Below are 13,012 nucleotides of genomic sequence, written 5' to 3' on the forward strand. Positions count from 1 at the left end.
CGTCTGCATGGCGGGCAGCGCTGCAATATTCGCAAAATGTGATCACCGCTGCATTCCTTACCTTCTTAAAGAAGGCAGTGGTGATCACATTTTGCGCACTCTTTTGTTAGTTTGGGCCTGGGTTAGTCTGGGCCTGGCTACTGGCTGTTTAACAGGTGGAGACGACTGGACAGATCTGCTGCGTATACACTGCATATACATTGCAGTGCATGCAGTCATAATAACAAATGAAGAACATCTTCTGTGCGAACATTTTTCTATATTGTGGCAAGTGCAGGTGTTTCATGGAAGGTTTTGTTCAAACTGCATGAAGTGTAACAAAATGTGCTTAACTGACTGTAGTTTCGTTCAAGTATAAAATACTGAGGCACGTTGCATACTAAACTTTACTGCTATCCTTCTTTTTTATCCAGTTGACTAATTCTGTGGCCAAAAAGCCATTATAAATAGCATAGCCCAGTGGGCAGAAAATTAAGTATGCAGAGCTCGTACTGTTCGCGCTACTTATGAATTTCTAGACATGATCAGCATGTTGAAATGAATTGGTGGTTGCAAGAGGCAGTGAAAACAAGATGATCTTTGTAGGGGCACTAAATACTCAGTAACACTCCGCTCCGTAACAATATTTTTAATGTAATAACAAAAATTGTCACAGATCGAAAAAGAGAAAAACTGAAGAACAAAGTTTCAACTCTGTTTTCTTTTTAATTACTAACCAAAAGCTTATATTGGAATTTCATAAACTGTATCTGTTGTAGTGTTTGGAACGCACGGATATACCATATTAGTAGGGGTGTGCGAATAGTGAATTTTAAAAGTGAATCGAATACTATTCGAATAATTTTCGAATAGTAAGGCAACGTTTTCAAAGCAGCCCTAGAATGGTTATGTAACCATTTTCGAAGCCTAAGAATTCCATAACATTTTATTTGAGACAAATATACACTAGCTTTAACAAAGGAACATTACAATTACTTTTAACCGACAAAAAGAAAAATACCACAATTCTGTAAACTGAGGCAATACAGTAGCAACTATAGCCTTAGAGATATTTTGTAACAGCGGGCTGGAATACAGAAGTAACTATAGTTTTTTCAAGGTGGCACTTTGTCACCAGCTTTTAAATAATACTGATATATAAATATTAAACAATATTCATCAGTAAACATCATCATGAATATCATGATGTAATGGGTTGATGACTCTGTCGCTTTGGTGACACTGGAGTTTTAAGCAAAACGCCTTCATCCTTTAATCAAGATAGCGTTGATAGTCCCTTAAAACCTTGGGCTACATGCATCTTTGTTATTCGTTGATTAAAACAAGAAATGTTAGCACTCTCTGTTCCAACATTTTGTTCCTTTGAGGTTTTTTCATCGGTGCTTATTATTAGCAAAATATTAAAAAAATATTCAGTATTTCTAATATGCACTATTCGATAACCGTATCAAATAGAATGCTATTTGATTTGTTATTCGAAATTTTTTAATAATTTGCACACCCCTACATATTAGTTTACATTTTACAGAATTAGTTTACTAATGGGAGTTCTACCTAAGTAGTGTGCACGTATCCGTATTATATATTTGGCTTGTTAAGTAATGTGTCAGGTTTGCATGCTTTAGAAATCCTCATTTTAAATTTAACAATACTGAAATATTTTTTTCATGCAGAATTATACTTGTCAACAGGGTGTTCTGAATTTCTTTTTTCTGCTGATGTAAATTGAATTAAGGTTCTAAATAAAAACAATCATTATAATTAATCTTGTTAGTATTCAAAGTCAAATATTTGCCCATGGCAAAATTTGAGCATTTTTAACAGCCGTGTTTTTAAAAGCCCGTGTTCCAGAAATTTCAATGTCTGCGTCAGTGGCATAAGCTGTGGGCAAAAAATCGCTGTTGTACAAGAATGAAAAATCACGATAGATGCAAATAAATAAATAATAAAAATCATCGGTTCAAGCGGGAATTGAGCCCCAGCCTTTTGCGTGGTAGTCATGTGTTATTACCACAGAGGTATACCAGTGCTTGGAACTGCTTTGGGAAAAAATATTATGTGGGCGTCATGTAGCGCAAGGGGTCCCGTTAACACATCATATTGTGTAATAGAAGGGTAGCATTCCACCAGGTGTCACGCCATGTGAATTGTGCAAATAAGTGGGTGGTTTAAAGGCCCACCCATTACAAAGTGCTCAGCATAATTAATCATCAGCAGCAACAGCAGCAACAAAGTATGCAGCTGTGCGTATTGCCCTACGGATGTGTAGTGGGTACTGCACTGATTTGCAAAATGATCAATTATGGCCTAGTGGGCTCTTCGCAACTGTACTTGCAGTAGGCATGCATTAGGAGAGTTTGAAACAGCCAGTGATATGTGTACAGGCGTTCCTTTCCTTGCAGCACAGTTGAGGTGCTTACCAAGAAGCAAAACCTGGTGAGAAAATGAGAAGACTGTGTGAACGAAGCCCATTCACGCTATCATGTTTTACTCTTGAAGGTGAAGCTCAAGTGTAAAAAGTTTTCACATCTAGCATACTGCACTACAGAAAATCAGACTCTAGAATGTACATGCTTGTAAATTTCATCTGTTTTCTTGTTTGTGTGAAAAGTACAGTGCAGAAAACTGAATGGTTTCATACTAACTATTGACTCAGTTGGAGCCTTGCTCACCGAAAATACACTGAGGAGTGTAAATTGTTCTGTATGATGATGTTTTGCTTGTTAATGTGCTAACTGCTTTTGTTGTTTCTGCAGAAAATTAACACTGAGCTTTTGTTGGCCCTTAGGTGAACAAGATGTCACTCATTGAACATACGGAAGATGGCGACCCACTCAAGTTTACGCTGTGTTCCAAAGATCCACATCAGGAAGGTGTCTCCTTTATCATCCAGACACCTTCTATGGAAGCTCGTAACAAATGGGTCTCAAATATTCGGGCCATACTGGAAACCCAACTAGACTTCCTTCGAGGTATAGTTTTTTTTTTTTCATTCTTCCTTGTTCCATGCTTGAATCATTATATATGTCAGAATGGAAAGATTGATGAAATTAGTTGGAAAAGTCATGGAAGAGAATAATTGAGAAGATTTGTTCAGAGATGCCACTGAAGTAGCCCACTTGGAACAGAGTTGTTCTGCTGAACTCGATATCGCGCCAACAGTCACGGCTGCATTGGCTGAATTTTGATGGGGGTGACTGCAAAAATATTGTGTATTTACATTTAGATTTACATTAAAAGCCACGGGTGTTCAAATCTAGAGTCTCCCACTATGGTGTGTCTCATGGTGTGTCTCATAGTGTCACTATGGTGTGATCACTTGCATAGAAAAGAATCATTTCTCCTACTCTAGCCTGGCTGTGGCTATGCATGGAGGAGAGTTCTACACCTTTTGTGCATGTGTGTGTGTGTGTGTGTGTGTGTGTGTGTGTGTGTGTGTGTGTGTGTGTGTGTGTGTGTGTGTGTGTGTGTGTGTGTGTGTGTGTGTGTGTGTGCGCGCATATGCATATGTAAATGGGGGAAGGGGGTTCTGAACCTCCTCCACCCCTTTTGCCCTGCTGGCAGTGCCAATGGAACCAGTTTAATATGTACAGGTCGGTTGACTGTTAGAGGGAACATGCGAGTGCATGGCACGCCCTCCGCGCAGCACCAGGCACACACAGTGGCGAAAACTAAGCTCATGTGCGAGAACAACGAAGGGCAGCACATGCCAGCGTCGTCTGCTAGTTAACCACCCCTTTGCTTTGCTTGCACTTAGTCGCACCTAGAGCTGTGGGAATTTTTCTGATGCATCCATACTTATGAATTCGTACCCTGAAGAGTAAGGTCTGTGTAGCAAGTTCACGGAAATGCAAGGCTGTCAGTGTATTTTGTTTTCTTCACATACAGTCAAACCTCGTTAATACGTACCCGCTTTAAACGTACTAACGGTTAAAACGTTCTTGCGACGAATCCCCGGCCGAGTCTCATAGAGCCCAATGCATTCGCTGACCGCTTAAGGGGGGACGCGGCTTTCGTATCGCGAAAAACGGCAAAAAAATCGATTTTTTGAAAATCACATTTTCAGTTTCTGTAGCCCTTTTTATATCCGATTCCAAAATATCTTCACCGAAAACCGCGTAGAAGTGCTATAAAAAAATTGTTGCGCCTGCCGAGGTGGCGAAAATTATTGGGGAAATCGCAAAAAAACACTGATTTTCAAAAAATCGTAGCTCCGCAACGACGCCACCGAGCGCCGATATCTTGGGCTCATCGGAAAGCGCATTTCTCCGTCTTCAAGTTCCCCGCCTCAGCTGGCTCCTCCCTTCGAAAACAAGCGCACAAAAAGCAAATGTTCGAAGGTCGTTTCGAGCCCTCCGATTGGCCGCGTCCGCCATGTTGCCCCAGTGCGCCTCGCCATTGGTCCGATGCTCGCTCCGGGAGATCGTCGTCTGCAGCTCGTGCGTCTCGAGCTCACGGCTGTCGAAAGTCGCGCTACTTCGTGGCGTATTCGCAATCGCTCTGTGTTCACGGCTGGACGATAACGTTGAACAAGAACTACATTTTAGTTTGGAGCTACTACCGGAAGCTCGATGGGATTACGATGGCGCGCCGCACTCGCAGCGAACATCGCAAACGCGCGTCTCGGACCGACTCTCTAGCGTTGACTCGTCCGATCCGTGGTTGGAGGTTCTGCTTATGCGCACTTCGGATGTCGTGACAATGATGATCGCAGGACGACTCTTTGTACTCGCGACCACGCATTACGTACTTTGAAACATCGGGCACCGCGGCCGGCGCGTCTACTGCTCGGAGTCGTCACTAGGCCTAACTCCGCTCACGGCGTCGGCACGCGAGACGAACCTCGAACTTTGTGGGCAAGAACAACGCGTTAGCGGACTCGCGGCAGTGTGCTTCTTCGCAAGGAACGAAGCGCTTCCCCCGCGGGCTCCTCTGTACAGCGGATGGTCATTTTACGCATCGGCAGCGGACCCCACGGCCAAGCTCGTCGCGCAGCGGGCGCGCGTCGGCGTCCCGAAATGCGAGGCCAAACACATTGCGCGCATATTTTTCGTCGCCGCACCTAGGCATATTGCGCATCGTCACTGAATGCCGCCACCCAGCACATCGCGTGCCGACTTCCCGGAATATGCGGCCGAGCACTTGAGGTGAAATAAAGCACTGGTGATGCAATTTAGGCGCGCTTGGGGCCGTGCTTGGTATCGCCGTAAGCGCTCATGAATCATCTGAAAAAATAAAAGCCACGCAGAAAACCGTGTCCGCGACCGGGTGAATGATGAAGTTCATCGCAGGCGAGGTTTACAAATTAACTTGACGAGTGAAACAGGGAGATGAATTCATATCTGCCCAGTTCGCGTCTTGAATAAACAGCTAAGGAATTCCTATTCCACCAATGTCTTGGCCATAACTGCCTGTTATTTAGGAGGAAGGGATAGGTTGTAATGATGAGAGCCGCTCTTAGTATCCTATAAAAATGATTCAATGATCAATTGCAATCAAGGCTGTTAATTATGTTAATGAGAGCACGAATACCAGTGATTCCACTCCTGCGCCAAAGTGCGCCAAATTTTATTTACTGCGCCATCCTGATAATATCGACGAAATTTGCGCCAAACTGCGCCAAAGTCTCGGGTTTGGGGGCGTCTATCACAGGCAATCGCACCGCCGGCGCGTTAGAACATGTGCAGCTCGATCTTGGGGCTGCCAATAAAGTCGCAATCATGGACCAAGAATTATTCCGCTTCATAAATAGCGCTCGCGCGTGCGTTCCGAGTAAGCCACGATGCCATGCACGGTGCCGACGCAGCTTCTGTTCTGCAAGTCGGCTCGACAGCAAAACGCTCCCTCCGCAGAGGCTCGTGACGTCTAGGCCTATCGGTAGCAAGAAAGTGCGACGGCGATTCATCGGCGGACGTCGTCTGTTCCAGAAACGCTGCTGATAGCTCGTTTCAAGCGTCGCACGGCACATAAGGAAAGCAATGTTCAGTAATAACTACATGAGTGCCGCTAAAATGTCTGTCACTTCTGTTTCCGGACATCGCGGAATGAAATCTGGGATCGCTCGCAGTAGATATATGGGACAATATCGAATTTTCCTTGCTTCGCGTTTATGGAGAGCACGCGAACGGTGGAAACGCGTTGACACTTTTCCTCAGATATGCTTTATCCATGGATCTTCATCGAACAGCTTTTTCGTAATTCCTTCCGCCAGCACGCGTCCGAGTTTCTAATCACTCTGCGGTAAATACCCCCTAAAAGGCCCTGCCCTTTCGAGCTCACGTGCTAGGGTTCCAATTCGAATTTTTTGCTTGATTTTTTAAAAATGTCGTCTCATTAGGAAAATCATATCTCCTGGTCGGAGCAGCCGCAAATGCGCAGCTGTCAGTAGCGGTAGTAGCGGGCCCGTCGCTGACGGCCCACAGTGAAGCGGCTACGCCATGTTACACGTCCGCCTCTCGCTTGCGGGGGTCAATAGCTAACGGTTAAAAAAAACTCAGTTTCGCTTAAGAGCGAAGTAATGAATGCGATACCAAAAAATTGTATTGTGAAACGAAGTAAGACTAGCAGCTAACTCTTTTGGATCCGATCTCGCGAGCTCGACAAAACGCTGGTTTAAGCGAATATGGCTCCTCCAGGAACCGAAGCGTTTTCTTGCTCTGAGTTCTCTAAACGCGAAGTAAGCGTTGAGAGCACAGCAAGTTTACGAGCCGTCTCCTGGTGTCTCGAGATAGCGCGCGCGCAAGCGACTGCGCCCTTCGAACGATGCGCTCGCCCCCCCCCCTTCCGCTCCCCTGGCGTCCCTTCATGCTTCTTACGAAAGACGGGCAGGGCGTTTCCTCTCTGTTTGATGAGCAATCGACGGCAGGCCCGCACGCGGGAAGGTGTTATCTCATGCGCTGTCCGTGCGGCGGAGACAGACGGCCGGCTAGTTTAATCTCCGCTTCAGCCGCGTTCGTCGCCAGTGCTCGCGAGCTTTTACCCGCGGCTAGAATGCGCGTGGTGATGTCATTAATTTGGACTTTATACGGAAAATTACGGCAACGGCGACGGCAAAAATCCGCCGAGAGTGTCCATATAATTGCTGTCGCAAGGGTCAATGTACGGGGCAGATTTTGCGCCCCCCCCCCCCCCTCTTAGGTGATTGGGAGGGGGCCGCCCCCCCCCCTGCCCCCCTGTGCGCACGCCTATGCTCCTGAGTTGATTTTTTCCATGAGATTTGTAATGAATCGAAATATTTCTAGCCTTCATAAGAGCCCCATAATAATACTCAGGTGCTTGAATGTTAATGCAATATGCTTCTGTATTGCACTCCAGGATGTAAAATTCGCTGTTCCAAAGTGCTCCCAGATGCAAAATTATCTGCTCCAAAGTGCTCCAAGATGAAAATTTTGCTGCTCCAAAGTGCTCCAAAACGGAAATTTTGCTGCTCCAAAAATTGCTCCAAATCAGAAGTCCTTGGTAGCATCACTGCGAATACAAGAAAGCTGGCAAATCATCATAGTACATGACCTACTTGCATTACAATATCTTGTTTTTTGTCATGTCTATTACACCACTTCATAACTTTGTTTAAAATTCATGCTACATGTTCTTTGTATATCAGAAAAGGATTTTAAGAAAAAAAGAAAGAAAACAAAGGCACAACAGATAAAAGGCCACATGTGCAGGAGGTCCAACCTTATAAAACACATTAAAGATCACAATCTTCTTGTGTTTTAGAGAAGCAAGGCACCTCAAACTAAAGACAGGGCACTCAAGAAAGTGCACATTACGAAGGACTCAAAAGATTACGACCCCAGTGCCTTTTGATGAAGTAATATTGTTAGTACAACTTTAAAAGCCGTTTTCTCAAAACGACTTTTCTTGCTTCCTGCTTCGCTTGTTCCGCTGATTTCTCACTGACCGCTGGGTCTATTTCAGTTCCGTTTTTTGTTCTATATTCCTTGAAGCACAGTTCAGGGCGTGACATTCTTGCTTTTTCAGTATGGCCTTTTGATAATTAGCTATTTGACAAGTTGCACAAGGCCTCGATGCCTGTTGCACAGTCACCTCATGAAAAATGAAAACTAAAAAAAAATTTGTTGCAAATAAAAAAAATCTAAGAATGTCATGCCCGCAATCAGACATTTTAGAATGCATAGCACTTTGAACGAGTTTCCTATCACATTTTTTAAGCGAGTCAGACTCGGAACAAGAGCAGAAGGTGAAACATATTGTACATCAAAAAGTTGTAAAGATATATGCATGAAATTTCTACGGTAGCATTAAAAAAAACATTTCAAATAAGTGTGCCAATTTTCATTAAAATCCATGAAGAAATAAGAAAGTTGGTACCTAAAGCCACGTCCCCCCTTAAGCCGTAGTGGTTCGCCCTATGCCTACCGGTTAGTGCGTACCTACGCGTACCGCGATAACTTTTTCTGCCGTAAGATTTTGCTGCACCAGTGAAATTCTCGACGCCACAGTGTGCCGCCAAAGGTTTCCCGTCTTTTCGAGACATGCGGAGATCGGTCGATCACCGATTCCGACTTCCGCGCGATTGCGGCGACGCCTTTGCAGGTAAGCATCGGAAAAGAACGAAGGCGAAGCGGCGGCCACCGACAAACGCGCCAGCATGACTTAGCGCCGACAACCTTATCACAATAAGTATCTTCAGCTATCTGCTCGGGCTCGCGTGCAGCGCAGCGCTACTTTAAGCATACTGCACGCTTTTATTTGGCCACAACCTGAACGTGCTGGGCCGCCGATCGCTGCCACCTCGTGCGGGGCCGTGTTCAAGCGCGCACCGCTTTGTAGAAACGAAAGCAGATCGCTGTTACGGAGTTGAGCGCTGCGGGGCGCGGACGCCGTGAAATCTCGCTGCATTGACGCTATCACGCTAAACGCACGCGTACGGTACAGCAAGCATAGCGCTGTTGTAACTATACTGCACGCTTTTATTAGGCGACCACCCAACGAACCTCCGTCCGCTGGACCGCTACAGCGTCGCGGAGGAAGCACGACATCGCCGCGTAATCTGAACAAGCTACTCGCCGCATCTGTGCAAGGTCTGGAGCGAAGCGGGCGCGAAGAACACTCCCGCGACTAATGCGCGCGTGCGGTACGGCAAGCGGCCCGGCAGTGACGGCGTGAGCCAAGGCGACGCGCTGCACGCAACTACTCGGGAGACGATCGGCTCCACGCAGCCGTTCCGCGTGTCCGTTTTCGTTTAGTAGTAGATCGCGGCACAGACGCATACACATATATCACGGAATGCAGACACTGTCTGTTCTGTCGCTATGTCGGGCACTGAGTATCCCGGACCCTGTAATAGTTTCGAAATGCTCTTTGGCGTAGGCCGCGTGGCGGCCACCGCGCGCTATCGGGCAGTCGTGCGAGAGTGCCAGGATCTTTTCTCCACTTTGGCAAAAAGAAAGAAAAGGCTTTACAGAGGGTAGTTTAGGCAATATTTGCTGCGGCACTCTTTTTTTCTTTGCTGGCGGCGATGGCGTATGCCAGGAGAGGCAAACAAGGGTCGGTTTCTTCGTATACCTCCCATAGGACGCGAAATTCAAACGCTCCGCCGACGCAAGCGCCTACAGCGCCGAGAGCGCTATTGAGTTACGCCCCTTGCAGAAGGCCGCCAAGCTCAAAGGGCGGTGACGTAGCGATTACGTTGCTTACGTCGTCAGGGCAACAGTAACAACAGCCGCTCGCCTCCACCCCCTCTTCCTCCCTCTCCGCGCGCCGTTTTCTTTCTATTTTTTTGTGCGCTTGCTTTTCCTCCTCTCCCATGCCGCGCACCGTTTTTTATTTTGTACGCTTGCTTTTTCTCCTCTCCTATGCCCCGCGCCGGGATTTTTTTTTTTTTGTTCGCGTGCGCTCGCGCGCGTGCTGTGCTTGGCCGCGCATTCGCGTTTGCCCGCATCCAGCATGTGCTAGAGCATAAATGATGAATCCACCTACAACATTTCTGTTACCTCTTTTTATTGTTCTGTTTCCGAAACTCAAGATTTGCATGTAATGGGGCACGATACAAGTTCAGGAGAAGAACAGAAGGGAAGAATTCACAGTGTGTGCATGACTAAACACAAAAGTTCATTGTAAAATTTAGAAATTAAAAAATCGAACACATTGGAAAGTGTTAGGCCCTTTGACGTACACACATATAAGAAACACGATTTTCATTTGGTGCAATACCGAGCAAAGCGCAGAGGAGCCTCTGATGAGAGCTAATCATGTAGTTTAAAGAAATGTCAGTGCATGACAAAAACATAACGAAGCGCAAAATATGTAAATATGAAATAATATTGCAATGATTTACTATTAACCGTTGAAATGATACGAAACACAAAACAACCACTTACATATTTGCTCAGATTTTGCACAAATATACATGAAATGCTGGACACCTTCACCAGATAAACAAAATGAAAAAGATAAGATTTAGCACAGTAAGTAGTATGTACATTGCGCTAAAAAGAGCAAGACACAATATACGGTACTTGAACACTACTTGGAAGTTAGTTGGTGGCAACGGGATGCAGGCCATGGTCAGTTCATGTAGCAGCACATGACATTCGAAGAAAAGCGTATTACTCAACGACCAGGTGAAATAAGCCTATACGCAGCTTTTCTTTCACCGCGAATACAATGCCTAGCTGAATATAACGCCACTGAAGGGAGGACGTCATGTTGGATACACTGAGCACTTCATTGTGATAAACACAAAGAGTAAAATTCTGCATATAGGACATGTCTCATGCCTACACATGAATCCTTAGAGCGGTTTTTCCATAGGCAATAACAGAGACAATAGATAAACACACAAACTACTTCTTCAGCCGAAAGTACATAGCATATTCACGCACCGAGAAGAAGCACTGGGGGCAGGGTAGAAAGCTGGTCGACTTGAGTTGCGGATCGAGACTTCGCAGAGCGCTGATTCTACAGCTGTTAACCCCTCCTTGGGCAAACGCATCAGTTCTTGCCTTCTCGAATACTCCGAAAACATTTCGGTCCTGAAATAAAGCAATTGAAAACTATTATTTCCAACGATACAAATTACGCAGTCGCATGAGGCAAACGTAGTTTCGTCGTCTCGGCTCAGTGCAAGCTGCGATACATTAGGCAGTTTTAGAATAGCGTACGCTATTTTAGCGTTTGCGGCTCGCTATTTCCGTCACTACGGGAGCCCGCAAGCGGTTAGCGTACGACGCAAAAAGCCAACGCAAAGCTTTTCGTACGCTATTCTAAAACTGCCTATTGAGTGTCAGGAACGCGTATTTAAACGATGGCGAGTGATAAACAGGCAAAAAAAGCAAAACGCACTTCCATCACGCAGTTCTGTCATAGACGCAAAAGTTAAACTATGAGTCTCAAGTTCTTTAATTTCATTCCTTCTAGGAACAGCGATATTAACTGCAACATCGTGCTTTTCACGATTCAGCCGTAATTAAAAAAACAATAACTGTGTTGTCCAACTGCAATTCGTAAATGTGTGGCTGCGAAGGCAAGCCGCATGCTCACCTTTAGTATTTCGGAACCTCGAAGAATCTTGCGGAACTCGGCCGGTCTTGAAGTATCCGTGCACCGTTCCATGATGTACGAATGGTGCGTGTCGTTAACCACCACAGCGGCAAGAGCGCACAACACGCAAACACCACAAAAACTCCACACGCCGGCCAAAGCTCGCTTCATGTAACGGAACATCACGAAACTTCATATCAAGGCCGGCGACTAGAACGGGCTCCTGTATGGCGGCGACGGAGCACGGCTGACATAACGACCACTCCGATAAGTCTCAAGAGCGAACAATGACTCGCTAACCACAACGGGAGACTTGCAGGTGTCCGCCAAGCATAGCCTCCCTGCACGGCCAGCCTGGTACCCGCTCTCAGCACTCGCTTCATGCTACAACGGAACTTTCGAGGAATTCAAAACTAGCGTCGCGGCGCGCGCGCGGCCTCCGCGGCCGGCGCGGGGTGCACGGCTTTGCCGGCACGGCGGCGGCCTGCCATTGGCTGCTTTAATTTTGAATCTCCGTGAACACTAGCGCCAATTTCACCTTCAGTTACGGCCCCTTTTAAAAGGCCGCCGAACTAGCAAATTATTCAAGATGGTGTCGGTGACGTCATCAAGACGTAATTCTTTGGGACGCCGGAGCGGCAGTGTTTCCGGGTATTGAGGCAAATTTGTACTTGGTGGTTAATGCGTACTACTGTTTAGTGCGTAGTTATGCCGCGTTCCCGGCAGGTACGTATTAACGAGGTTTCACTGTATTTTGTTCCTGAAAAGCTGAAATAATCTAATATCCTTTTTCATGTCATGGGGGAGGTAGCAATGTGTCAATCAAAATTTTCGCATGGAAGGACCGTGGCAGCATGGGTGCGTACAACCTAATTGAAAGGATGATTCAGTAGCAGATGATGTGTGGCATGCACCTCCCCTGCGTCATTTCGCACATGGGCTTGGTTTTTGGCGCTTCCTGTGCAAGGCACTGCACAGAGCGTGAGCCATGTACTCAGTGTTCCTTGTAAAAGTGGGCCGACCTGTACAGCAGGCCTTCATATTAAACTAATTAAATGGAGTAGTGCTTTGTTCAGTGAGCATTCTTGTGACAATGGTCTTTTATTAACTTGATTCCATTTCTTTTGTTCTCGTTTAGCCATACAGTCTCCTATAGCTTATCAGAAAGAGCTCACTAAGGATATGTAAGTATTGAAATGTTTTATTGTCCCTGGCTAAAGGGTGCTTTGCATTTCTTGTGTTATAAATATTAGTGTCAGTCTGGGTAACCACCTCTTTCATAAGCAGGCAGTTCACAATATGAAAAGAGGGTGTGGTGTCAATGACACTTTGTGTGCTTTGCAAGGGAACACAGAAATACTGTACTGCATTCTCATATTGATACTTTTTCTCTCCAATATTTCACTTAAGGCGAATTACCTGGACATGTAGACTTTTTAGCAGTAAATCTTGTTTTAGCTAAAGGTGCTCTCAGGTCACTAACCCTGAATTCATCTTTTTAAAA

The 13,012-nt window shown here is 45.8% G+C and overlaps 1 protein-coding gene across 3 annotated transcripts in view; it reads left to right on the plus strand.

Moving 5' to 3' along the window:
- The window catches only part of LOC119379003 (triple functional domain protein), a 271,997-nt gene that overhangs the window by 254,454 nt on the left and 4,531 nt on the right, over positions 1-13,012 (plus strand). For all 3 annotated transcript variants that reach the window (XM_037648129.2, XM_049411836.1, XM_049411837.1), the window contains exons 48-49: positions 2,789-2,972; positions 12,647-12,692. In XM_037648129.2, the coding sequence (XP_037504057.1) occupies positions 2,789-2,972; positions 12,647-12,692 (230 nt within the window). The remainder of the gene's footprint in view (positions 1-2,788; positions 2,973-12,646; positions 12,693-13,012) is intronic.

The sequence above is a fragment of the Rhipicephalus sanguineus genome, chromosome 1 (assembly GCF_013339695.2).
Source record: "Rhipicephalus sanguineus isolate Rsan-2018 chromosome 1, BIME_Rsan_1.4, whole genome shotgun sequence".
NCBI classification, from domain to species: Eukaryota; Metazoa; Arthropoda; class Arachnida; order Ixodida; family Ixodidae; genus Rhipicephalus; species Rhipicephalus sanguineus.